This window comes from Mauremys reevesii, linkage group 1, assembly GCF_016161935.1.
Source record: "Mauremys reevesii isolate NIE-2019 linkage group 1, ASM1616193v1, whole genome shotgun sequence".
Classification (NCBI taxonomy): domain Eukaryota; kingdom Metazoa; phylum Chordata; order Testudines; family Geoemydidae; genus Mauremys; species Mauremys reevesii.
The window spans coordinates 333,522,672-333,550,225 of record NC_052623.1 but is presented as its reverse complement, the minus strand read 5'-3'; the positions used below and the strand labels follow the sequence as shown (position 1 = coordinate 333,550,225).

General features: G+C 45.8%; 1 protein-coding gene across 1 annotated transcript in view; it reads left to right on the top strand.

Moving 5' to 3' along the window:
* Positions 1 to 19,273, top strand: part of LOC120381995 (cadherin-related family member 3-like) — a 53,534-nt gene extending 34,261 nt beyond the window's left edge. Inside the window, exons 12-17 of the mRNA XM_039500156.1 lie at positions 2,545 to 2,789; positions 6,156 to 6,337; positions 7,979 to 7,992; positions 10,492 to 10,523; positions 14,047 to 14,095; positions 18,885 to 19,273. Of these exons, the coding sequence (XP_039356090.1) occupies positions 2,545 to 2,789; positions 6,156 to 6,337; positions 7,979 to 7,992; positions 10,492 to 10,523; positions 14,047 to 14,095; positions 18,885 to 19,273 (911 nt within the window). The remainder of the gene's footprint in view (positions 1 to 2,544; positions 2,790 to 6,155; positions 6,338 to 7,978; positions 7,993 to 10,491; positions 10,524 to 14,046; positions 14,096 to 18,884) is intronic.
* Positions 19,274 to 27,554: the final 8,281 nt, after the last annotated feature.

The following is a 27,554-nucleotide window of genomic DNA, read 5'->3' as shown; positions in this document are numbered from 1 at the left end:
ATGCTTGGATATAGACAGTCCATTTGATTTTGTGAACAAAAAAGTCTAGTACATGTTACATGGTAATGCTGATATTGGCTAGGGTTTAATACCATGGTGATTGACAGGCACTTTAGAAATAACTTAAAGATTAGCTACCTAGAGCTTCCATTTAAATTAATGGCAAACTCACATTGACTCACTGGAGCCAGCCAGACTGCTACTCCTCTTGTACACAGAGACAAATTGTACTTTCAGTTATAACAGGGTAAACTGGAATAACCCCAGTGGACTTAATGGAGTTCCAGTATTTCAGATTTCTATCAGTGTAACAGAGTGGAATTTGGGGCACTGCTCAAAACTACTCTACAAAACTTGTGTCCTACCTCCATGCTGTACTCATTAAAATCCCTTTGTGAGAACATGTGCTTGGACACAAAAATCAATTATAAGCCAGGTGCTGAGACATTTGGTGTTGCCTCATTTCACAAAAAGGGAGCCATTTTAACTTAGGAAAAACTTCTCCTTTTGAGGCAGAGAATGGGGTAATGATTGAACAGGTGATACAGACGAACATATTAAGCAGAGAGGGTGAGAGCCTCACCCCCACTCCAGCCCCTTTATGCAACATAAAAGGCTCAGAGTAGCATAAAGGGGCTCTAAAAGCCCTGGTCCTGGCCATGGGAGGAGTCTCCTGGTGCAGGCACTGAGTTAAAAAACAGTAAGGCTATCTTCTGAGGACCCCGTTGCAATGCTTGGATAGGGAACATGCAGGGGGTGAAGCTAGGAGCAAAAGAGGCATGTCAATTGGTGGGTCTGCACAGATGCCAGGCAGTGCTGAGACCCATAGTGCAGTGTTTAAGGCCTAGGCTACACTAGAAAAGTAGATCAGCAGAAAAATCCACACCCCTGAGTGGTGTAGTTAAGATGACCTAAGCCCCCATGTAGACAGCGCTAGGTTGGTGGAAGAATTCCACCTCTCGGGGAGGTGGATTGGCTACGCTGATGGAAGAATCCCTTCTATTGGCATAGGTAGTGCCTACCCTGATGCACTACAGTGGTGCAGTTGTACTGCTGTAGTGTTTCAAGTGTAGACAAGCCCTAAATTAAGCCGATGAGCCAGAACAGCCCAGGATTGGGAGGGCACAAAAAGATGTCTTCAAGCCACCTTAACCCTCACCTGAGGCTGTGAGTTCTGTGCTGTGTCTATTGGAGGTGTAGCACAGGATCTTATGCAGAGTTGTTAAGACCAAGTCATTCAGATGCTGAGAGGATCTCTTGCAATAGCCCTTATCATAGAATCATAGTAGATTAGGGTTGGAAGAGACCTCAGAAGGTCATCTAGTCCAACCCCCTGCTCAAAGCAGGCCCAATCCCCAACTAAATCATCCCAGCCAGGGCTTTGTCAAGCCTGACCTTAAAAACCTCTAAGGATGGAGATTCCACCAACTCCCTAGGTAACCAATTCCAGAGCTTCACCACCCTCCTAGTGAAATAGTTTTTCCTAATATCCAACCTAGACCTCCCACACTGCAACTTGAGATCATTGCTCCTTTTTTGGTCATCTGCCACCATTGAAAACAGCCTAACTCCGTCCCCTTTGGAATCCCCCCTTCAGGTAGTTGAAGGCTGCTATCAAATCCCCCCACACTCTTCTCTTCTGCGGTCTAAATAAACCCAGTTCCTTCAGCCTCTCCTCATAAGTCATGTGCCCCAGACCCCTAATAATTTTAATTGCCCTCCGCTGGACTCTCTCCAATTGGTCCACATCCTTTCTGTAGTGGGGGGCCCAAAACTGGATGCAATACTCCAGATGTGGCCTCCCCAGTGCCAAATAGAGGGGAATAATCACTTCCCTTGATCTGCAGGCAATCCTCCTACTAATGCAGCCCAATATGCCATTAGCCTTCTTGGCTATTAGGGTACACTGTTGACTCATATCCAGTTTCTCGTCCACTGTAACCCCCAGGTCCTTTTCTGCAGAACTGCTGCTTAGCCAGTCGGTTCCCAGACTGTAGCAGCGCATGGGATTCTTCTATCCTAAGTGCAGGACTCTGCACTTGTCCTTGTTGAACCTCATCAGATTTCTTTTGGCCCAATCCTCCAATTTGTCTATGTCATTCTGGACCCTATCCCTACCCTCCAGCATATCTACCTCTCCCCCAGCTTAGTATCATCTGTGAACTTGCTGAGGATACAATCCATCCCATCACCCAGATCATTAATGAAGATGTTGAACATTAAACCTTGCGCAAAAGTCTCTTCTCAGATGTATGTCTCACTGAAAGTGCTTATTTCCTACCTTTAGCACTTCAGTTATGGTATTATTTTCCATAGCAGTCCTGCTAATCAACTTCTAGTAACTGGAGCCATGTCGTAGAACGGACCAGTGCTAATGCTGCTAGAGCACATCATCCCTTTCAGCGGTTTCTGAAGGCAGTGCTGTACAGCCAAATGATTGCATAATGGATTAGTAACAAATTTCAGAAAGAAGTGAAATAAGTGGCCCTTTTCACATTGTTTTGTGCATCTGTTTTATGTTGATTTTTTTGCTTCTACTTCTAGGTAATGTGAATAATCATTTCACTTTTTCACCAAGTGCTGGCTCCAACATCTCTCAGTTGATTCTTGCATCTAGATTTGACTATGACAGTGGTTTGGATACAGTCTGGGACTACAGACTGCGCGTCTATATAACAGATGACAATTTGCTGTCGGGTTCTAACAGAGCTACAGCCCTCATTGAAACTGGGACAGTGACATTAAGCATCAGAGTTATCCCAAACCCGACTACTACTACCACTACTACAGTAAGTTCACCGAAATTCTGAATCTTCAACTTAATTCTGTGGCTGTTGCATGGGCGGGTCTGTGTGGGACAATTAAAACGACTGAGGGTAAGTGCACTCCAAAGAACACAGGAATTAGTATGGGCCCAATCCTGGGCAAGGGTAAGCATCTTCCACTTACAGTGAAGTCAGTGGGAGACAGGAAGCTCAGTGCCTTGCAGGATTGGACTGGTATACAAACCCATAATGTTTATTTTTTGTTTCACTTTCTACAACAAAAAAGGCACTTACCCAAAGGTCCAGGTACCCCACCGTCACCTAAGATCACAGCCAATACAAGAAAGCATCCCAAACAGCCTAGCCCCTTGTCAAAATATCAGTCCATAATAAAATACACCTCTACCCTGACATAACGCTGTCCTCGGGAGCCAAAAAATCGTCCCACTTTATAGATGAAACCGCGTTATATCGAACTTGCTTTGATCCGCTGGAGTGCGCAGCCCCGCCCCCCCCGGAGCACTACTTTACCACATTACATGTTATATCAGGTTGCATTATATTGGGGTAGAGGTGTAATTGATTAAAAATACCCCATTCTGCAACATACTCTACACCAGTGGTTCTCAAACTAGGACCACCGCTTCTTCAAGGAAAGCCTCTGGTGGGCCGGGCCGGTTTGTTTACCAGCCACATCTGCAGGTTTGGCCTATCGTGGCTCCCACTGGCTACGGTTCGCCACTCCAGGCCAATGGGGGCTGTGGGAAGTGGCAGCCAGTACATCCCTCAGCCTGCACTGCTTCCTGCAGCTCCCATTGACCTGGAGCAGTGAACCGCGGCCAGTGGAAGCTGCGATCAGACAAACCTGTGGATGCGGTAAGTAAACAAACGGGCCCGGCCCACCAGAGGCTTTCCCTGAACAAGCGGTGGCCTTAGTTTGAGAACCACTGCTCTACACCCCATCCCCTCTAACTCCCACTCTCCCTGCAAGCCTGAAAAAACAGATGGCCCTGCTTGAGTTGTGGAGCCTATCATGTGGAGACTGTCACAGAGTCTCATGTGCAGAGCATACAAGTGAGAAGTTATAGACTTTGGCAGCTGCATTGAAAAGGAGAGAGCAGGAGTTAACCTTTGCCTGGGCTATTAACATTTCTTCACGCATTTCTCAGAGACTGGTTTTTGGTTCCTAGCTAAACACTGCTTTGGCTGACTCACACATCTGTATGCTTCTCTAATGACGGAATACAAATTAATTTCTGTGTGTGAAGATAAAAAAAAAAGGCAGCACAAAACTAGCTTTCAACCAGCCAGAAGGGATATTTCTCCATCACTTGGCTCACCCAAATATTACACCCAGTGACTGTCTGTTGCAAAAATTCAAGCTGTTCTATACACATGTAGCATATCCCGCTCACCCTCATCCAAGGTTTTCATGGGTTTCAAACACACAAAGTTGCAAATAAATGTTAAGTGTGGGATGGAGTCTTTGATCAATGCCCTACATATGCAGTGGGAATTTAGCCACTGGGCCCACAGAGTCTGGGTCAGTTGGGGGCCCCTGGGTTCTGCCATCTGGTGGGTGAGGCTGGGAAGCCCCCTCCCCCAGCATCCCCTCCCCCATCTCTGGCAGAAGGTATGGGATAGGGGAAGCCCACTCCCAGGTCCTCAGACTGTGTCTCTGGTAGAAGCTGCGGGATGGGAGGAAACCCCACAGCATCCCCTTCCCCCGCCCTGCCTCTGTCCCGGGCAGAAGCTGCAGGATGGGGGAAAACCCTGCAGTGCCCCACCCCCACCTCAGCAGAAGCCGGGGACAGGGGAAGCCCCCTCAGCACCCTGATCCCATGTCTGGAAGAAGCTGCGGGATGGCAGGGAGAGCCCAACCCCGCTCTCCGGCAGAAATGCCGGGCAGGAGAAGCCCCAGCACCCCGACCCTATTCCCCCCCAGAAGTGTGGGAAGTGGCAGGGGAAGCCCCAGCATCCGGACCCCCACTGCAGCCCTGGGACTGGAGGAGCTCTCACTCCCCGCTGCAGCCTGGGGCCATGTCACAGGGAGGGAGCTTCTCTGGGCTTGAGGCCACCGTGGGGGTGGGGCAGAAAAGAGAAAACGGGTTGTGGGGCTGGCGGAATGGGAGGGGGCCCTGGGTGGAACAGGGGTGTGGTCCCAGTGAAGGAGCAGAAAAGGGTGGGGCTGTGGGTGGGGCCACAGGCAGAAGGGGTGCAGAGGAGCCCCCCACTTGCTCTGGCCCAGGGACCTGGGAAACCTTAATCCGCCTTGTATATATGGGAAGTTCCATAGCCGAGACACCTCAGGAAGAACTGTGGTTCAGAGTCACAATTCTTTCCCTGTCTCCATCACTTCTCTCAGAGGGAGGTAATTTGTGCCAGCACTTTACCAGATGCAGATTGCTTCTATCATCCTGCACCATGTCAGCTCTACTGGCTGGTGTTTTAAAAAAAGAGGGGTGTGCAGCCACGGGTCTGCCCCATTCTTCACCCCTCTCTGCCCCCCTGCTTGGTGGCATCAGCCCCTGCTCTCCCCAGCGCACTTGAGCCAAGATGTGGGGAGGTTGCAGAGGGTGGACAAGGGAGTGGAATCTTACATGCTGTGCCCTAAGTAAACCCACAGATGAGCCAAGTAGAGACAGGCCTGGATCAGAAACCTAGAATTTCACATGTGGAGTGTTTGAAATCACAGGAGCTGTGCTTTGAAAATACCTGGATCCAAACTTCCTAACTGACTCCTATCTCTGTTAATATACAAAAATACCCTGTAGTGAAAGTTAACATTGCTACACACACCCCAATCCATAGAAATCAGATGTTAAACTGCCTACTGGTACTTACGCTCTACCCCTTCTCCCACAGCCACACACTTTACCATTACCACAAACTACCATGCACCACAGATCACAACCTCAATTCTGCTTTCCTCATGCTACCAGCCTCTCAGCACCAGGCTACCCCTGCATCTTCTCTCCCGCACTCCACTTTCACTCAGTACTGCCAGCCTTCAGAGATCAAAAATCATGAGTCAGACCCCACACATTATGAGATGGGCTACCTTACTGAGTACCACCCCACCCAGGACTCTGGCTACATATTTAAATGGCTTGGGGCTGTGCCACCAACCCTGCTGTTGCAGCCACACTGATATTGTTACTCGAGCTAGCTTCAAAGTTAACTCGGATATGCCTACACATGCTGCAGTCACACCTCCTGAGTGCAGTGTAGACATATCCTAAGGCAATCCAAATTTTTTAAACACAACCACTGCATGCATGTTTTAATAGAAAACACAGGAGCACAATCAGGAACATACTTTTTAGACTAGGTGTCAACAAAATTCAGAGTTTGCAGCATTTAAGAACCTTTCATATTTTTTTTTCAAAGCCTGCCATTACACTTCTGATCAGAACAGAAAATGTTTATTCTGAATCAGCTTGGTATGTGCCGTTCCTCATTTCTGTTGGCAGCATGCTACTGCTTGGACTGCTTGGATACCTATCCTTCCTGCTGGCAAAATATATCCGTACCTACTGTCCGCCAAAACCCAAAGCAGATAAAAGACCACTGTAAGTAATCAAAAAAAGAACATAAACACTAGTTTCCTTGAGAAATAGTGAGTTTTTTGTTATTACTATTGACTTATAAAGACAGCTTGAAGCTCTGAGTGTTAATGGAATTTATACTTTGAATATTTTAGAGCAATATGTTATTTGCTGTAATAAACATCACTAGTTGTTGGAATAGGATGTTGATTATTTAAAGAGACAAGAGTCAAATCAAAATGAAATCGAAATGCTTGGTGGATTTACTGATACTTTAGTCAAATGCTTTAGCTGAACATCACAAGCAGAAAAAATAATAATTGTTTCTTACCACCAGAAGTCCCAATCAGGATCCTGGCAAAATTGTGCGAAGATCTTTCAGAATGAGAGATAACTAAGGCTGTTTTAGTCGTGGGTATTTTTAGTAAAAGTCCTGGATAGGTCATGGTCAGTGAACAAAAATTCACATCCCGTGACATGTACTTGCCTTGTACTATTTACCCATAACTAAAACTTGGGCCCGGGCCTGTGGGTGCTCTGGGGTGCATGGGGGGGGGGTGCAGTCTGGGGATGCTGTGGGTGCTGGGGGGATGGCTGGGACCCCCGCTGGTGCTGGGGGAGGTCTGGTGGGGCAGGTAGGCTCCCTACTCAGCTCTGGGTGTTCCTGCAGTTCCTAGGGGGAGGAAAGGCCAGGGGGGCTCCACGCACTTCCCCTGCCAAGTTCCAGTTCCTCAGCTTCCATTGGCCAGGAACCGCAACCAATGGGAGCGGTGGGGCTGGTGCCTGAAAGCAGGGACAGTGCGCAGAGCCCCCTGGCCTCTCCGACTAGGTCAGGAGTTGCAGGGTCATGCTGGCTGCTTCTGGGGAGCCTCCCCTCCAAGGTAAGCGCTGCCCCACACCCTAACCTCCTGCCCCAGCCCTGAACTCCCTCCCACACTGCTGCTGTTGCTAGCCTAGGGGCTGCCTCGGGTAGCTCCTCAGCCAGTCGCACCACCTGCTGCAAAAGTCACGAAGGTCACAGAAAGTCACGGAATCCGTGACTTCCATGACCTCCATGACAGACACGCAACCTTAGAGATAAAATATTAACTGCAAGCTATTGTTATTATTCTAGAGGTGTGTGCAAGGAGTTTAGCAATTTGTGGTAGAAATGACAAATTGATACAGTGGCATATAATTTGGCTATTGTTATTATTTATTAATTGGTGCCAATGATTCAATTGGAACACGTTAAAAAGCAATCTTGATATTTTCAAGTCACATTTTAAACCTTTTAAAATATTTGAAAGATATTAGCTCATCCCTAGAATTGGATGGGGAGTGTAATTTTTTAAAGTATAATTTTGGGGGGTGGTATAACTCCACTATGCTGTTACTGATAAGATTAAAAAAATATACAGCCATTCTTTTGAGAGTCACAAGAACAATATTCAGGGCTGTTTTACTGCTCCTGGTAGCTCAATAGCAGTAGTTAATAATGCTGAGGTGCAGCAGAACAAACATGCCCAAACTAAACAAACTGAAAAAGGTCAAACACAAAAAAATTCCCGTTTGCCAAATGAAAAAAGAACAGGATTTGTTAGGGCTAGAACTGGAACGTGATTTTTTTTGTAGACAGGTATTGCATATATTAACTATATTGATAACTTTATATTTTTATTACAGGAAAAACACACCAGGTATGTATCTTGTTTTAATGCTTTTATTACTTCTTAAGAACAAGTGCACCACTTAATAAGCTGCATCTCCACTAGCAGCTCGGGGTGTAATTCCAAACTCCTGTACACATATGCTAGCTCTCATCTGAGTTAGCATGCTAAAAAGTAGTACTGTGGCTGTAGTAACATGGACAGTGGCAGAAGTGGCATGGGCTAGCTGTGCCGGGGGTATATTCCCAGGGATCAGGTGGGTTTGTACTTGGCACTGCTACCTGGTGTTGCTACTGCTGTTGCCCATGGTACCATGGCTACGCTACTATTTTTAGCATGCTAGTTCAGATGAGAGCTAGCACTAGGTATGTGTACGCAAGCTGGGGATCACACCCCGAGCTTGTAGGGTAGACAGAGCCTTAGTCAGAGAAATTTGTAATTCCATTTTCAGATAAATAATCCAAGTACAGGGATAACTGGGTGAAATTATATGGCCTGTGCTAATACAGAAGGTCACAATAGATGATCTAATGGTCCCTTCTGGTCTTAAAAATCTATGAAATTGTTGAGTAAAGAACAAGCCTGGTGTAGCCTAGTGCTCTGGCATGGTGGGGCAGGAATTTATTAACTGTTTTCCAATTAGCCTTACCAGCACTTTTCATTAGTTCAATCTCCTAAATACAGTTTGAGCTGACTCAGCAACAACCAGCTTCTGGACACTGGACACACAACCAGGCCTTCCCAATTTGGAAGTCATGATTCTCACCTATAACAAAGGATTTTGGGTGCCTGGTTTGAGACCCTTAGAGGTGCCTGATTTTTCAGAGGTTGGATGCCTGGTGCTTTCTGAAAAATTGGGTCCCTTCAAGTTGTCTCAAGTTGAGCACCCAAAAGTTGAGGTGGTGAGGGGGAAAAGGAAGATGGTTTGAAATAATTGTTCAGGCTCAGACACATCTGTAGTAATTATACATTTTAGGCCATCACATGCCAACCAACAGAGCCTGTTGGTGGCTGGAAGTGTTGTTTGAAGGGAGATTTTAAAAAAAGCCTCAAAGGAGGGAACAAAAACGGAAATGCAGAAATGTAGAGGCAGCACCCTTGAAATTGGGCAGCATCCATGGGACTGTACTGTAGAGAAGCCCAGTCTCCCTACTATTGGTGCTGACTCTGACCCATAGGAAAAAAAAAGGTAGGTGCTGAGCACCCACTGGCAGCTCCCCTATCAGCGCCTCCTCCTTTCCCCAGTGCTTCTTGCCCGTCGGCAGCCCCACCAATCAACACCTCCCCCTCTCTCCCAGTGACTCTTGCTGCAGTGGATCAGCTGTTCTGTAGCATGCAGCAGGCGCTTGGGGGCGGGGGAAGGCGCTGATTAGCGGCTGCCACCGGCAGGTAGATCGCGCTTGGGGCAGGGGTCACAATAGGGCAAGAAGAGGTGGGGAGGGGGTGTGGCCTTGAGGGAAGGGGTGGAGTGAGGGGGTTCTGAGGCGAAGCCGGGGGGAGCACCCCTCCCCCCCCGGCACATTAGAAAGTTGGCGCCTATGCTCACTACTAACTCAGAATGAGTGAAAATGGGGGTCGGGTCGGGGAAAGAGATTGTAAATATCAAATCCATTTTTCAAATCAGAATTTTGCTTAATTGGGTTTGCAACACTTTCTTGTTTGACTTCCGTGAACTTGCAAGTGCACAAGCTTTACACGTGAAAATACTCATGAAAGATACATTTTAGTTCAAATATTCCCCACAGGTAAAATTTACTCTCCTGCAGAGGGCCAGTGCAAGGGCTTTGGAGAAGCTGAATCCTCAGAATATGGTTTGATTGGGAGTTCAGTTGTGCATAGCCCTAGTGCTGTCTGTCTGCATGGAAGGGAATTTCATCCCCAAAGCAAATTATTCACTGTCAAAAAGTGTGAATTATTTTGAATAAAGAATACATGTGAATGTCTAAATCTGTTCAAACAATCAATGGAAAGTAAAATTCATTGAAGAAATTATTTGTGGCAAATTATTCACCTCTACTTCTAGGGCAAGACTGTCAAATGTGACTAGCAATTTTGGGTGGCCAACCTGAAACACCTCAAAGGGGTCTGATTTTCAGAAAGTTCTGATCACCTATCCTGTGAAAGTCAGGCACTTTCAAAGGTGTCTCAAACTCACTAGTCATTTTTGAAAATCTTGTCTTTAATATCTATGTATCACAGTCAAAAAAATTCTGATTTCTTAAGCCTGATCTACACTAAGGGTGGGGGGAAATCGATCTAAGTTACGCATTACATGAATAACGTAGTTGAATTTAGATCTACTTACCGCGGTGTCTTCACTGTGGTAAGTCGACGGATGATGCTCCCCCGTCGACTCTGCCTGTGTGCCTCGCTCCAGTGGACTACCGGAGTCGATGGGAGAGCGCTCGGCAGTTGATTTATCATGTCTAGACTAGACACGATAAATCGACCCCCCTGGATCGATCGCTGCCTGTCAATCCTGCGCATAATGTAGACAAGCCCTTAGAATGTGCATTTTCTTTCCTGTAGAAAAGAAGAAAGTTAAGAAAGAAGAAGTTTGGGTAAGTACTGTAAGTCACAAACTAAAGTAAGTGTTTGGCCCATACTAGTCCTACAGTATGGTCACAGAACCTGTGGAACTTTTGTATGATGCCAATGACGGAGATTGCAAGGTAGAATTCTTGGCATAGTTTGTTTCTGCCACTAGACATGTTTTCTACAAACCCACTATTCAAAAAATATTGAATAGTGCTATTTTTTAATTGTAGACATATCCTTGAGGTTTTTTCATATATACAGAGGGAAAATTGGGAGCAATCACTAGAAATACTAATGGGAATTTTAGCAAGTGGATCAATGATGCCATATTAGATCCAATACATCTGTTACTCTTTAAGGTGCCACAGGACTCATTGTTGCTTTATATTAGATCCTGGTCCCACAGATCTTACTCAGCCAGTGAGAATCTGGTCTAAACAAAGACTGTAGGATTATTATTAATATAACAGTAACACTCAGATTCCAACTCAGACTGGTGCCCTGTTGTGTTAGGTGCTGTACATATATAAGTGACAATCCCTGCCCTAAAGAGTTTACAACCTAAAGAGACAAGACAGGCAAAGAGTAGGAAGGGAATCAGAGAGAAGTGATTTGCCCAAGATCACACAGTAGGTCAGTGGTAGAGATGGGAATAGGTGTAGATCCTGACTCCCAGTCTGGTGCCCTGTCTACTAAGCATGAAGCTCCTTATCCACCAACAGTGTGCTGAGTGTTTTATAGAGGAGGGGTGAAATCCAGGTTTGATTAAAGTCAATGGCAAAACTCCCATTGACTTCAGTGGGGCCAGGGTTTCACCCAAATCCCTGTCTGAAAGGATTTACAATCCAGACAGACACATAAAATACAGTGAGAGTAACAGGATGCAGTGGGAAGCAGCCCATGCTTTCAGGAACATCTGTGTCCATGTCCTCTTCACAATCATCCTCATGCTGCCGTCTCTTAGCCAGGTTCCGCACATACTGCAGTATAATGGGCGAGGTGTTTACAATGCTCACAACAGCAGCGGTGAGCTGAGCGGGCTCCATGCTTGCCATGCTATGGTGTCTGCATGGGTAACCCAGGACAAAAAACGTATAATGATTGTCTGCAGTTGCTTTCACGGGGGGGCAAAGATGGGGGGAGACTGACTACGTGTACCTAAAACCACCTAGGACAATGTTTTTGCCCCATCAGGCATTGGGAGCTTAACCCAGAATTCCAATGGGCAGTGGAGACTGCAGGAACTGTGGGATAGCCTCCCACAGTGCACTGCTCCATGAGTCGATGCTAGCCACAGTAGTGAGGACACACTCCGCCAACCTAATGCGCTTAGTGGGGACATACACAATCGACTGTATAAAATCGATTTCTTAAAATCAACCTAATTTTGTAGCACAGACATACCCTGAGTCTCCTCTCAGTTATACTACTGCTGGTCAGGAGTAATGCTGTTGAAGTCAATGTATTTACACCGTGTAAAATTGGTTTGAGTGGAGAAATAGGCCTTTTGTTGTTCTCCTTCTGCTTGGCCTTTGGATAATAATCTCCTTTCTGGACTGCCCTCCCTCCCCCCCGACTCCACCACTCTTGTGTCTGATATAGGGGGATGGGAAATGTAGCCTGTCTGGGGAGCCCAGTCCATAGAGGTGAATGGAGGCATGATGCACCTGAACTACAACTCCCATGAGTCACCATGGTGGGATTTCTGAATACAACATTTTCAGGTTTTGGCCCAAAACATTTTGATATTTGGGTGTTGTTGTTTTTTTAAATGAAAAGTCAAAATATATTACGGAAACAAAATTTTTCATGAAATGTGTTTGCTTTAGTTGAAACCCCAATTTTCCCTTCTAAAACAACAGGGCTTGTTAGGTCCGTGATTTGTTTGTGGGGCTTTAGGATAAGGATTTTCAACTGTCTAGCTTGTTACCTTCCTACCTGAGGAAAGGACTACGGTGAAAGGCATTTTGGAAGAATTGTGATTTATAGAGGGATTGGATGAGGATATGGAAATGAGGTGAACCAGGTCAGGGTTTTTATTTAGTGACATTGGAAAAACAAAACCAATGTGATCTGTTAAATCTGGCCCAATGTGTGATATTAAACATTGAGAAAGCAGGCATTGAGCAAGGAATCTTGAGCTAGTCAGGCTACATAATGCTGTCATTAGGACTGGAGGATTCCTGCTCCATCCCCAGACACGTTAACAGACTTTTCCATTAGCTGTCCTGGCTGCGAATGCATCCCAATTCTTCAGGGCAAATCAAACATTAGACACTATTACTTTTAAACCCTGCACTGTAGTTACAAATGTGCACTCACCAGAGGTGCCTTCTCTGCCTTCAGGGTCGGGGATCCCGCCTTGGGAGGGTATTGGCTCCAGGGTGATGAAAAGGTCCTGGCTGCTGGGGAGAATGGATTCACCACTTGCCTGCTGCACATTCCCCTCCTCCTCCTCCTCTTCCTCATTCACAAAATCCTCCTCCCTGTTGCGTGAGACTCCCCCCTTGCAGGTGTCCACGGACAGTGGTGGGGTAGTGGTAGGGTCCCCGCTAGAATGCCATGCAGTTGATCATAGAAGCGGAATATATGGGGCTCTGACCCAGAGCGACCGTTTGCCTCCTTTGTCTTTTGGTAAGCTTGCCTGAGCTCCTTGACTTTCATGTGATACTGCTGTGTGTTCCTGTTGTAGCCTCTGTCCATCATGCCCTGTGCGATATTGGCATATATATCAGCATTTCTTCTTTTTGATCAGCGTTCTGCCTGCACAGATTCTTCTCCCCATACAGCGATCAGATCCAGTGTCTCCCGTTTGCTCCATGCTGGAGCTCGTTTGCGATTCTGAGGGGACTGCATGGTCACCTGTGCTGCTGAGCTCGCCACGCTGACCAAACAGCAAATGAAATTCAAAAAGTTCCCGGGGCTTTTCCTGTGTACCTGGCTAGTGCATCGAAGTTGAAAGTGCTGTCCAGAGTGGTCACATTGGAGCACTCTGGGATAGCTCCCAGAGGCCAATAACATCGATTTGCATCTGCACTACCGCAAATTTGACCCAGCAAGGTCGATTTTAGTGCTACTCTCCTCACCAGGGAGGAGTACAGAAGTCAATTTTAAGAGCCCTTTAGGTCAATGGAACGGGGTTGCTTGTGTAGACGCAGTCATTATAAAATCTACCTAACACAGCTAAATTCGACCTAACCCTGTAGTGTAGACCAGGCCTCAGGCTCTAATTCTTTTAGGTCTGATAATTCTGATGCAGCAAAATGACATGATTAATTCCAGGGTAATAGAGACTTGTGTACGTCTAACATGACATTTGGAGTCATTTAGTAGGTCATAGCCTATTAATTCTCCTTTGAACATTTGGTAGCAACACCATAAGCCACAATGGTTTTTGTTGCCAGTTCTGATTAAACTCACCCTAATGCAATATGTGGGTCATATAAATCTGCTTCAATCCAGTAGGTAAAAATGTCCAAGTTGCTGCTTCTCCTCCTTGTTTAATTATTTCACAGGTTTGATTTCACATTGTCTCTCTCTTCGTAGGAAATGACCAAGATAAACACAGTCTTTGATGGAGAAGCCAGAGATCCAGGTAAGGAAAAATTAAAAGTGAATTTAAATGTTTGGCTTGAAATAAACTGGATTGGTTACCTTAACTCTGGTTAGATATTTGCATTTCATTTAAGGCTTGTTGTTTCCAAGGAGAATGGGAGTTACAATGATGATAAATGCACAGTAATGCACACTGGAAAATATAAACCCAGCTATTCATATAAAATAATGGGGTCTTCTAAATTAGCTGTTACCACTGAAGGAAAATCTTGGAGTCATTGTGGACAGTTCCCTGAAAACATCTGCTCAATGTGCAGTGGTAGTCAATAAAGCTAACAATGTTAGGAGCCATTAAGCAAGGGATAGATAATGAGACAGAAAATATCATAATGCTACTATGTAAAGCTATGGCCCGCCCACACTTTGAATACTAAAAAGCAACAAAGAGTCCTGTGGCATCTTATAGACTAACAGACGTATTACAGCATAAGCTCTCATGAGTGAATACTCACTTTGTCAGATGCATTTAGTGGAAATTTCCAGTGGCCGGTATAAATATGCAGGAAAGAATCAGTCTAGAACCTCGTTATCAGAGGCTACCCCTCTGATACTTGACACCTTGAATACTGTATGCAGTTCTGGTTGCCCCATCTCAAAAAAGATATATTGGAAAAGTTACAGAGGAAGGCAATAAAAATGATTAGTGGTATGGAACAGCTTCCATATGAGGAGAGATTAATAAGACTAGGACTTTTCAGTTTGGAAAAGAGATGAATAAGAGGTCTATAAAATCATGCACTGTGTGGAGAAAGTGAATAAGGAAGTGTTATTTCTTCACATAAACACAAGAAGAAAGGGTCACCCATGAGATTAATAGGCAGCAGGTTTAAAACAAACATAAGGAAGAACTTCTTCACACAACACACAGTCAACCTGTGGAACTCTTTGCCAGGGGGTGTTATAAAGGCCAAAAGTATAACTGGGTTAAAAAATGAATTAGATAAGTTCATATAGGATAGGTCCATCAATGGCTGTTACCCAAGATGTTCAGGGATGCAACCCGAGGTGCTGGAACTGTCTGGCAGGGGGTGGATCACTTGATAAAGTGCCCTGTTCTGTTCACTCCCTCTGAAGCATCTGACACTGGCACAGTCAGAAGACAGGATACTAGGCTAGATGGACCATTGGTCTTATGTTGACAGGTTATGAAAATCATGCCAATGCCCTAGTAACATTTGTAAATGAACTAAGATATCTGAATATACAGAGAGAGAATATGCATTATGGGGCAACTCCTGTTCCCCCTGCCAAGCAGTGGTACCAGGTGGAAGGGCTGAGAGAGGCAAAGCCCTCCCCCAAGATTTTTTAAAGTTCTACCGGTGGCAGAGCCGGGGGCGGGAGGGGCAAGGCCTGACCACTTTTAAGCATTAGTCCTGTAATAAATCGGTACAGCTGCTGCTGGAGGGCTCCAGAAAGTCACTGTGGCTGCATGGTGGCAACACTACTGAAAATTGACCTGCCCACCCCTCTATACAGATGGAGGGGTGGCTGGACCAAATGGTGTTGCTACCTGGCGTATGGGGAGTGTGTCCCTGTAAGCAGAGCACAGGGGAGTGTGCTGAGAACTTAACTCCTGGTGGCACCATCTGGTGCACTGTATGGATAAGAGAGAGGGGAGGCTCTTAGCCTGAGAGAACCCTGGGGAGCCCTGCTAGGGTATCAGATGAGTGGGGACCAGAACAGAGAGTCTCTGTCAGGAGGGTGAGAGTGGGGAGACCAGAATTTTTCTCCCTAACACCCCTTCCTCGCCCTCCCTGGAAATATCTGAATTGGTGCCACTTCTGCCAAGCAGGAATATGTGGATTTAGCACAGGGAGCTGGGGGAAAGATTCCTTCCTCCCCTGTGTGTGGAGGGGTAGCAGGACTGCTCCATGACTGCGATTGTAGTGCTAGGGCTGCAGGAATCCCTGTGGCAGTTGCACCCCTCCCCCACATTCAGGGGGCAGGCCGGTGGATTACGAATAGATGTATTGATGCCACCTCCAAAATCGGCACAGGGAAGCACAGCAGGGGTCAATGGGTCTCACTCCTGCACAGCTGTTGAGAGCCCAGCAAAGTAGGCAAAGCAGTGGGTCTGAAATGTACCCAGAGGAGTGCACACTAGTGATTAGGCACCTATAAGAGCAACTTCCAGGTGTTCCCCTGCAGAAGAGCATGTTGTCATGGAATGCTAAACCCTATTATACTACTCAGCCATTAGGTGGCGTCATGTGTAACATACCTTATCTGAGCTTGTAGTAACTATAGCCAGCATTGCATTAAAGGATCTTATGGAGGACACCTCTCATGTGTCCAGGGCCGGCTCCAGTGTTTTTTGCCACCCCTAGCGGCGGAAAAAAAAGAAAAAAAAAAAAAGATGTGATCGGCAGCACTTTGGCAGCAGCTCTACCGCTGCCGCTTTCCTCTTCGGTGGCAATTCAGAGGCGGGTCCTTCCCTCTGAGAGGGACTGAGGGACCCGCTGCCGAAGAGCCGGATGTGCCACCCCTTCCCATTGGCCGCCCCAAGCCTCTGCTTGGTGCGCTGGTGGCTGGAGCCGGCCCTGCATGTGTCTGTCTGGGGTGGAAGCTCTATAGCCAGTCCATACCTACTACAAGAGCTTGACCTGCTTGTAGCAGCCCAGCAACCTATTGTGCACAAATACATGACATGTCCTTTCCTGACTGCCTTAGCTCTAAAGCAACAAGGTGGGTGAAGTAATATCTTTTACTGGACCAACTTCTTTGGTGAGAGACACAAGCTTTCAAGCTACACAGAGCTCTTCCTCTTCCCAAGTAGCTCGAAAGCTTGTCTCTCTCACGAACAGAAATTGGTCCAATAAAAAAATATGACCTCAACCACCTTGTCTCTGTAATATCTTGGGACTGACACGGCTCTGAGAACAATGTCTACAAACGTTAGATCTAAACATGACGAATACATAGATGTTTGGGCTCAGGCTCTAGCTACAGAGTTCAGAGGATCTGAAATGCACCACAGTGTGATGACATTTGTGCTATGCCATGACTTAAGTGTTATGCTGCAGTACAACGTTGCAGGGGCAGCAGAGATGTGTGCACTCTAGAAGTGCATTCCTGCAACCTTGAGGAGGTTGGCTGTGTATGGGGACATTAGTATCTCAGAAGAGTTCTGGGAAGTTATCTTCCAAGCCTGGGCAGGCACGTGCTGGTGAGAATGAGACCTGCCACGCAGACTGGGGTTATTCCCAGAGTGAGTGCTCTTTTGGGATGAATTAGCACATCATGGGAACAGTGCCACAACATCCCACCTGCAAGACTTGGATTCATAAGTGCTCAGTTCAGCCGAATCAAGAGGAGCTGGGTAAGGTGTCCTGCAAACTCCACCGGTGCAATAATTAAACCTTGCATGATACCCCATCCACATTTTCAGGCTATCACCTCAGCACCTTTTGTGCTGGTAACTACATCTAGGGCTATTAGACATTCCCCATTCTTTTCTATTCTAAAGTGCCTAATCTGTAAGTAGCCATACAAATCACGTGAGGAGAGATCCAAATTTTATCTTTAATTGCCCAAATGACACTAATGTGTCAGGATCCATTAATCCTGATACTAACTATAGCATAGAACCGCCACATCTCTCGCCAATCCTTAAAAGTCTTTTTGTCTCACAATACCTGGTAAAAATAATGTTTAATTAATTATAGGCAATGCCCCTAGTTCCCCATGTCCCTTGTCCACATAACAAGTAAGGAATAATGTAGACAATAAGGTAATTACACTGGACACCAGGAAATTTCTCTACAGATCTGTGGAGAGTAAATGAGCTGCAGTAGTGGATGCCTGTTTCCAGTGTACAAAGGAAGAGTCACTATTAAAGGCTACAGAGGGCTAGAAGTACTTTTGAACAAAGCACTATTGCGCAGTGCACTAAAGTACGAAAGATTTGAGACTGCAGGATCTGTAACTATGAGTTCCCCCCAGCACTTTGGGGAGGCCAGATCTCTGAGCCTGGGGTCAACTTGGACCAACTAACCTGAGTTCAAAGGTGTTAAACGATGTCTACAATAGATGTCATGTGGTGTTTCAAATTGTTTTTTCAAATAGTTAGCTACTTCGAGGTAGCAACCCTATCACACACACAGTCTTTCCTAGTCTAGACAATAGTGTGTTTTAGGGCTGGTCTACACTACATCATTATACCAGGATATCTACATCAGTTACGGGGGTGGGGATTTTTTTAAACCAATAAACTACTACAAGCCCTAGTGTGGACACAGTTATAACCTTATAAAGGTGCCTTATATTGGTATAGCTTACTCATCTTCGTGAACCAGGATAATCACTTCCACACCTCTGTAACTGAATCCACAGTAGAGGAGTTTTGCTGCTTTACTAGATCTGTATAGTTAAATAAGCAAATCTAGGACATAGATGAAGTATCAGAGGGGTAGCTGTGTTAGTCTGGATCTGTAAAAGCAGCAAGGAGTCCTGTGGCACCTTATAGACTAACAGATGTATTGGAGCATGAGCTTTCATGGGTGAATACCCACTTCGTCGGATGCTGCATCTGATGAAGTGGGTATTCAGCCACGAAAGCTCATGCTCCAATACGTCTGTTAGTCTATAAGGTGCCACAGGACTCTTTGTTGACTTAGATGAAGAAGTTGGGCTTTCCAAACTGACCAGAGCTGCCAGACCTTTTGAGGAGATTTACTCCTTGCTAACTGACACACTGAGGGGAACTTCCTCCCATTGGTCTGCTAAAAGGAGAAATAGTTTAACTGTTTGTGTTTTTTCCCCCTACCCAGTCACTGGCAAAATGTATGAATACAATTCAAAATCCGGGGCCCGAAGATGGAAAGATACAAAGGAGTTGGTGGAGCCAGGAATAAAGGATCCACTTGCACAGGTAATTTCAACTGCCCCAGCAAACAGCAGTGAAGGGAAAGACAGAACAGGGACTCCAAGCAAGCAAGAAGCTGGAACAACTGGCAGAGAGCTGGCAGCAGAGAATAACATGGCAGCAAAGCCCTCAGAAGGGAAGGCAGAAACTTCTAGCCAGGATAGCCTGAAATTATACAAGCCAAAAGATGGAGCTGGGGGCAAGGGATCATCCTCACCAGGCAGGTCACCAGTGCCCTCTCCCAAAATATACCCTCAGTTACAGCCAAAACCAGCCTTAAAGAATGTGGTGTGAAGCTTTTGGGAGCCATCCCAACTGTGTGCTCCGTAGGAAAACCTTCACCCCAGCACTACAACATTAACAGATTCCACAGACAAGAGGGGCTTGTCCTTCTTACTCAACACCTTTCTTAGTGTGAGGAGAAATGGCCAGTACGATGTAAATTACACCCAAATGTAGGGCCACGTTGTCTCTGAGCCTGTGTGGATGCGTGAACTTGGGGGAAAGAGGGAAGGGTACAATGAGCTTCTCCATTCCCCTGTGTGTCACTCCACATAGGACCAAACCATAAATGCAATCCTCATGCTCCCCACAACACAAAGACTGTTGGCTAATGCAGCTAGAAGCATGAGCCACCCAACAGGGTGGGCGGGAGGTGAGCCCCTGGCCACAGAAAGGATACACGCTACACCTCCGTAAATAGCGTTGGCATGTTGTAGGTATAGGTGTGTGCGCGCTCGCGCTCTCTCTCTCCAGAAAGCGTCATACCTCCATTCTGCAACAACATGGGCCAGAACTGAAAGGCAGAATTGCACCCTTTGGTTGCATTAAAATATTGGGGAGAGGGGTTTGTAAATGTGAACAAGGGTTTTCACAGTTTTTATGAATTAGAATGGAAACAAGTGTGTATCTTGATCTGAACTTTGCTCTGCCATAAGGAATTCCCAAACCCCTTCTCTACTGGAAATGCCCCTCTTGTGACTGTATTTTGGGAGTCATTTAGCATGTCAGAACTGATTAATTCTCCTTTGAACATTTGGTAGCAACACCATAAGCCACAATGGCTTTTGTTGCCAGTTTTGATTAAACTCACCCTAATGCAACATGTGGGTTATATAAATCTGCTTCAATGCATGTAGGTAAAAATGTCCAAATCACTGCTCCTCCTCCTCCTCCTCCTCTAATTATTTTACAGGCTTGATTTCACATTGTGTGTCTCCTCATAGGAAATGACCAAGATAAACACTGTCTTTGATGGAGAAGCCAGAGATCCAGGTAAACAAAAATTAAGAGTAAATTTAAATGTTTGGCTTGAAATAAGGTAACCTATCCAGTTAACTCTGGTTAGATATTTGCATTTCATATTCAAGGCTTCTTGTTTCCAAGGAGAATGGGAGTTACATTTCAAGTCAATGTTGATAAATGTATGTTTTCCAGTGTGCATTACTATGCACCCGGCTATACATATAAAAGATAGGGTCTTCTAAATTAGCTGTTCCACTCAAGAAAGAGATCTTGATGTCATTGTGGATAGTTCTCTGGAAACATCTGCTCAATGTGCAGTGGTAGTCAATAAAGCTAACAATGTTAGGAGCCATTAATAAGGGATACATAATAAGACAGAAAATATCATAATGCTACTACATAAATATATGGCAAGCCCACACCTTGAGTACTGTATGCAGTTTTGGTCGCCCCGTCTCAAAAAAGATATATTGGAATTGGAAAAGTTACAGAGAAAGGCAATAAAAATGATTAGGGAATGGAACAGCTTCCATATGAGGAGAGATTAATAAGACTGGAACTTTTCAGTTTGGAAAAGAGATGAATAAGGGGCGATATGATAGAGGTCTATAAAATCATGCATGGTGTGGGAGAAAGTGAATATGGAAATATTATTTCTTCACGTAAACACAAGAACAAAGGGTCACCCAATGAAATTAATAGGCAGCAGGTTTAAAACAAACATAAGGAAGAACTTCTTCACACAACACACAGTAAGTCTGTGGAACTCATTGCCAGGGGATGTTATTAAGGCCAAAAATATAACTGGGTTACAAAATGAATTAGATAAGTTCATATAGGATAGGTCCATCAATGGCTGTTACCCAAGATGTTCAGGGATGCAACTCCAGGTGCTGGGTATCCTAAGCCTGCAAGTGCCAGAAGCTGGGACTAGATGACAGGGGTTGGATCACACAATAAAGTGCCTTGTTTTGTTCACTCCCTCTGAAGCATCTGGCACTGGCACAGTCAGAAGACAAGATACTGGGCTAGATGGACCATTGGTCTGACCCAGTATGGCCGTTCTTATATTCACAGGTTATGAAAAATCATGCCAATGCCCTAGTAACATTTGTAAATAAGCTAAGATATATAAATATCTTGAAAGCATGTACACTGAATATACAGAGAGAGAATATGCATTATGGGGCAACTCCTGTTCCCCCTGCCAAGCAGTGGCACCAGGTGGAAGGGCTGCAGGAGGGCCAAAGCCCTCCCCCAAGATTTTTACATTTGTTTAAAGTTCCACAGGTGGCAGAGCCGGGGGTGGGAGATGCAAGGCCTGACCACTTTTAAGCAGTAGTCCTGTAATAAATCGGTACAGCTGCCGCTGGAGGGCTCCAGAGAGTCACTGTGGCTGCATGGTGGCAACACCACTGAAAATTGACCTGCCCACACCTCTATACAGATGGAGGGGTGGCTGAACCAAGTGATGTTACTACCTGGCGTATGGGGAGTGTGTCCCTGTAAGCAGAGCACAGGAGAGTGCGCTGAGAACTTGACTCCTGGTGGCACCATCTTGTGCATTGTGTGGATAAGAGAGAGGGGAGGTTTTTAGCATGAGGGAGTCCTGGGGAGCCCAGACAAGCTCAGACGAGTGGGGGGCCAGACCAGAGTCTCTGTCAGGAGAATGAGAGTGGGGAGACCAGAATTTCACCCCCTCCAAAGCCTTTTCCCCCAGAAATATCGGAATTGGTGCCACTGCTGCCAAGCAGGAATACATGGATTTAGCACAGGGAGTGGGGAGGAAACAATCTCTCCCTCCCTCCCCCTCGTGTGTGGAGGGGTAGCAGGACTGCTCCATGACTGAGATTGTAGTGTTAGGGCTGCAGGAATCCCTGTGGCAGTTGCACCCCTCCCCCACATTCAGGGGGCAGGCTAGTGGATTAGGAGTAGATGTATTGATGCCACCTCCAAAATTGGCACAGGGAAGCACAGCAGGGGTCAGTGGGTCTCACTCCTGCACAGCTGCTGTGAGCCCATCTTCATCTCATGCAGCAGAAATGCACTGGTGCCGTTGCATCCAGGGATTACCGACTGTATAACACAGGAGAACCTATGGGTCAGGCTGCCTCTCAGAAACAGTAGAACAGACAAGAAGAGTGAAAGAATTGAGGCAAAAGCTAGATGCAACAGGATGAATCAAAAGGTGTAGCACTGATCTTCTGCCTAAACGAGTGGCCATTGTGAGATCTATACCTTAATGCCCAGAAATGCTGGAAAAACGTGCACCAATTGGAGAAAGTCCAGAGGAGGCAACAAAAATGTTTAATGGCCTAGAAAACATGACCTATGGTGAAAGATTGAAAAAACTGGATTTGTTTAGTCTGGAGAAGAGAGGACTGAGCCTGGACATACTAGTCTTCAAGTATGTAAAAGGTTGCTATAAAGAGGAGTGTAATAAATTGTTCTTCTTATCCACTGAGGACAGAACAAGCCGCAATGGGCTTAAATTGCAGCAAGGGAGATTTAGGTTGGACATTAGGAAAACCTTCCTGTCCGGGTAGTTAAGCACTGGAACAAATTACCTAGGAACGTTATGGAAGCTCCAGGGCCAGATTAACTTTTTGTGGGCCTGGCGCCAAACACATTTGTGGGCCCCCTGGGGAATGAAGGGGCCAGGGGCAAGAGCACAGCGGGCAGGGTGGATTTGATGTAAATCGTGATTTAAATCACCAGTCAGGAAGACTCAATATAATCATGGATTTCTACATAAAAGTGCATTCTTGTTTGTTGTTTGTTATAACCTTGATACATATTCTTCACAACTCAGAGATAGATGTAGGTTTCATTTTTAGAAGGTACACACATTTTTAAACAGTGGTTTATTTTGAAAACTTTTCAGATTAGTTTTACAGCTATATCAGAAAATGAATTATTGTTTGGTTATTTAATTTACCAAAGGTAATTGAAACAGATACTTATGAAGTCATGGGGAGGTGAACTATCTCCAATTCAACAGGTTAATCATTAATATTTGGAGGATCTTCTTGCCATGCTGTATTAGGAGGAGAACATCACCAGACAGACATTTAAATGTTTTATTTATTTAACTAAAACAACAATGTTAAGTATTCTGGATTTTTTTCCTTCAACAGCAAACATAATATTTTAACAAAAAAGCAAACGTCCCTCGCTTCTCACATTTATCTCCAGACTTCTTCTCCTGTCCAGATCTATTCTGCTGCCAATCTTCTATTCATTGAATGTTTTGAAACTTTGCACTTTTAGAGAGAGGTAGGGGATTAACTCTGTGTACACAGATTTGCAGAGGGACAATAAAGTTGAGTTCTGTTATTTCTCACCTCTATATATTATTTATTTAAAAACATTTTTGCTATTAACAAGCATGTTATCTCTGGAGACACAAATCCAATTTGAGAATTGCAAAACTAAGCATCTCTGATGGTATCTTCTAGACTGAGCACTGAGTCCCATTGGGCAGATAGAAAGATTAACCTAAATAATCTATACACAAGCCTGTGGAACCCAATAGGATTGGGTCCCTAATCCATGAAGTATTAGAACTCATTTACAAAACCTTTCTTAAGCATTACATGAATATTTTGTGTCATACTATAGAATTAGAATTTATAATCCCTATTTCATGATAAACTATAATGTATCTTAATTAAAACTATCTTTAGATGGATTTTTTTGATAAAATGCTTTTTGAGGAAAAAACCTGATTTTGATTTTTTTTTAAAAAATCAATCAGATTTTTTGATTTTTTTTTAAATAATTGATTTTTATCCACCCTGACAGCGGGGCATGGTGTGTGGGGGAAAGATTGGTCCCCAGCTGGAGCCAGGCAGGGACCGGGGGCAAAAGCACAGCGGGGCAGGAGCTAGAGTTGGTCCCTGGACCAAGGGAGGGGCTGGAGGTAAACTGCAAGTGCAGCAGGGCTGGGGAGGGGGTAAACAGGATCCCCCCCCCGTCCCTGCCCACAGAGCAGGTACCTACCTTCTCCCTGGTTCTAGTCCATTCTTTTCATCTCTCTCTGCACGGAGCTGCCCCTCCTCCAGTGTGATGAAGTTGGAATGTTCTTAATGTTTTCTCTGAATACTGTGTGGGTGCCTAAGTTTCCCCTATGCATTTCTTAAGTATCTATGTGGTGGGATAAGGGTGTGTGATTGTTGCAGAGCCCTAGGCAGGTGTGATGCTGTCTGCACAGAGGATGGCTGGCAGTGGTGCAGGGTCTAGCCAGGAGTTAGGGTGAGGGAGGAGGCTCAGGGTTGGGGTGTAGAGCGCTTACCTGGGGCAGCTCCTGTTTGGTGCAAGGGGTGCAGGTGGGAATGTGGGGGTGGAGGTGCAGGAGTCAGGTCAGGGGGCTGGGGGTGTGGGGGTGCTCCCAGCCCCCTGCCCTGAGTGGCTTAAGGCAGGGGGCTGGAGGGGGTATGTCTCCATTCCAACTCCTTCCCCAAGGCCCCGCCCTTGCCTCTTCTCCGCCTCCTCCCCAGAGCAGCGAGCGCGCTGCAGTCCCACTCCTCCCCCTCCCTCGCGCCAGCGAACAGCTGTTCGGCAGCTGGGGAAGCGCTGGGAGGGGCAGGAACGCGGGCACGCTCGGGGGAAGAGGTGGAGCCTGCCTTGCAGCATGAGCTGGCAGGGCCAAGCTTCTGCCCACTGCCCCTGCATGAGAGGGAGGGGAAGAGAAAAGCGGGCCAGGCCAGGGCCCCTTTGGAGCTTGGGCCCGGCGCCATGGTAAACCCGGTACTGGAATCTCCACCTGTGACATACCAGGGTACAATCCAGACTAATGAGCAGCTGTGTCACCCCTGTCCTGCAATCTTGGGTGCCTTACACTGCCTTGCTGAAGTAGCTCCCACCTCACAAACAGCCTTCCAGCATGCAAACCACACCCAGAGTGTCTACATGTACCTGCAGCCTGCCAGACACACTTGGGTTACACTCTGGCTTTCCCCAGCTTTGGTTATACTGTACGGTACTGTATGGTACCCCCAATGTGCTCCCAGTCTTAGGTTTCCCCCCAGAAATGTATGCCCTATATTGCCCATCCCTCTCCTGGACAATGAAAGTTTTGTTATTTCTTTAAAAGGAATTTAGGCACACCCCAAATGGAGTTTCCCAGACACTTCAATTTAAAACACACTGGATTAGATAAAATAATAATAGACGTTTATTAACTGCAAAAGATTTTAAGTGAGTACAAGTAATGAGGCACAAAAGTAAAAAATAATAACATTAAAACGCTACTGGTGCCTAACTTAAACTATGTTAAATTCAAAGTAAAAAGTTCTCTCACCACATGCTTTCAGCAGTCTTGCTGACCAAACTTCTTGAGTCAGGTTCCCTTTTCCCAGTGCCCAATGAATGCTTCTTTTGTCACTTCAGGTACCATGTATGCGATGGGCAGGAAGAGAGAGGGGTGCCTTAGGGTATTTGTCTCTCCTTTTTATAGTTTCAGTCCCCTTCTTGAAAAACATTTCCAGCTGGGCACCAGGTTTAGGAAGATGAATAAGCTATACTAGTATTAGACACTTTTATAAGGTTATAACTGTGTTCACACTAGGGCTTGTAGTAGTTTATTGGTTTAAAAAAAACAAAACCAAACCAAACCCCACACCCTTAACTGATGTACATATCCTGGTATAACAACGTAGTGTAGACCAGCCCTAAAACACACTATTGTCTAGACTAGGAAAGACTGTGTGGGATAGTTAGCTACTTCAAGATAGCAAACCTATTTGAAAAAACAATTTGAAACACCACATGGCATCTATTGTAGACATCGTTTAACACCTTTAAACTTAGGTTAGTGGGTCCAAGTTGACCCCAGGCTCAGAGATCTGGCATCCCCAAAATCTGGCCTATTCATTGACTTATAATTTGCCTAGAATGTTTTTCCCCTGACAGATGCTGTATACTGCAGTGAAAGAGAATGGAACAATGTGATCTCTCTGTTTACATGCTGGGGGAACTCATAGTTACAGATCCTGCAGTCTCAAATCTCTGGTACTTCAGTGCACTGCACAATAGTGCTTTGTTCGAAAGTACTTCTAGCCCTCTGTAGACTTTAATAGTGACTCTTCCCTTGTACACTGGAAACAGGCATCCACTACTGCAGCTCATTTACGTTCCACAGATCTGTAGAGAAATTTCCTGGTGTCCAGTGTAATTACCTTATTGTCTACATTATTCCTTACTTGTTAAGTGAACAAGGGACCAGGGGAACTAGGGGCATTGCCTATAATTACACCTCCACACCTCTATAACTAAATCCACAGTAGAGGAGTTTTGCTGTATAGTTAAAATAGCAAATCTAGGACTTAGATGAAGAAGTTGGGCTTTCCAAACTGACCAGAGCTGCCAGACCTTTTGAGGAGATTTACTCCTTGCTAACTCACACACTGAGGGGAACTTCCTCCCATCGGTCTGCTAAAAGGAGAAATCGTTTAACTGGTTATGTTTTTCCCCCAACCCAGTCACTGGCAAAATGTATGAATACAATTCAAAATCCGGGGCCCGAAGATGGAAAGCTACAAAGGAGTTGGTGGAGCCAGGAATAAAGGATCCACTTGCACAGGTAATTTCAACTGCCCCAGCAAACGGCAGTGAAGGGAAAGACAGAACAGGGACTCCAAGCAAGCAAGAAGCTGGAACAACTGGCAGAGAGCTGGCAGCAGAGAATAACATGGCAGCAAAGCCCTCAGAAGGGAAGGCAGAAACTTCTAGCCAGAATAGCCTGAAATTACACAAGCCAAAAGATGGAGCTGGGGGCAGGGGATCATCCTCACCAGGCAGATCACCAGTGCCCTCTCCCAAAATATACCCTCAGTTACAACCAAAACCAGCCTTAAAGAATGTGGTGTGAAGATTTTGGGAGCCATCCCAAAACCTTCATCCCGTCACTACAACATTAAGAGATTCCACAGACAAAAGGGGCTTGTGCTTCTTACTCAACACCTTTCTTAGTGTGAGGGAAAATGGACAGTATGATGTAAATTACACCCAAATGTAGGGCCACGTTGTCCCTGCACCTGTGTGGATGCGTGAATTTGGAGGAAAGAGGGAAGGGTACAATGAGCTTCTCCATTCCCCTGTGTGTCACTCCACATAGGACCAAACCATAAATGCAATCCTCATGCTCCCCACAACACAAAGACTGTTGGCTTATGCGGCTAGAAGCATGAGCCACCCCCAAAAGGATGGGCGGGAGGTGAGGCCATGGCCACCTTAGGACATGTCCTTAGGACATGTAGCAGCTGGCACACTCTGAGTGTGTGTGTGTGTATGTACGCGCGTGTGTAACCCACACACCTCCTGGGTGTGA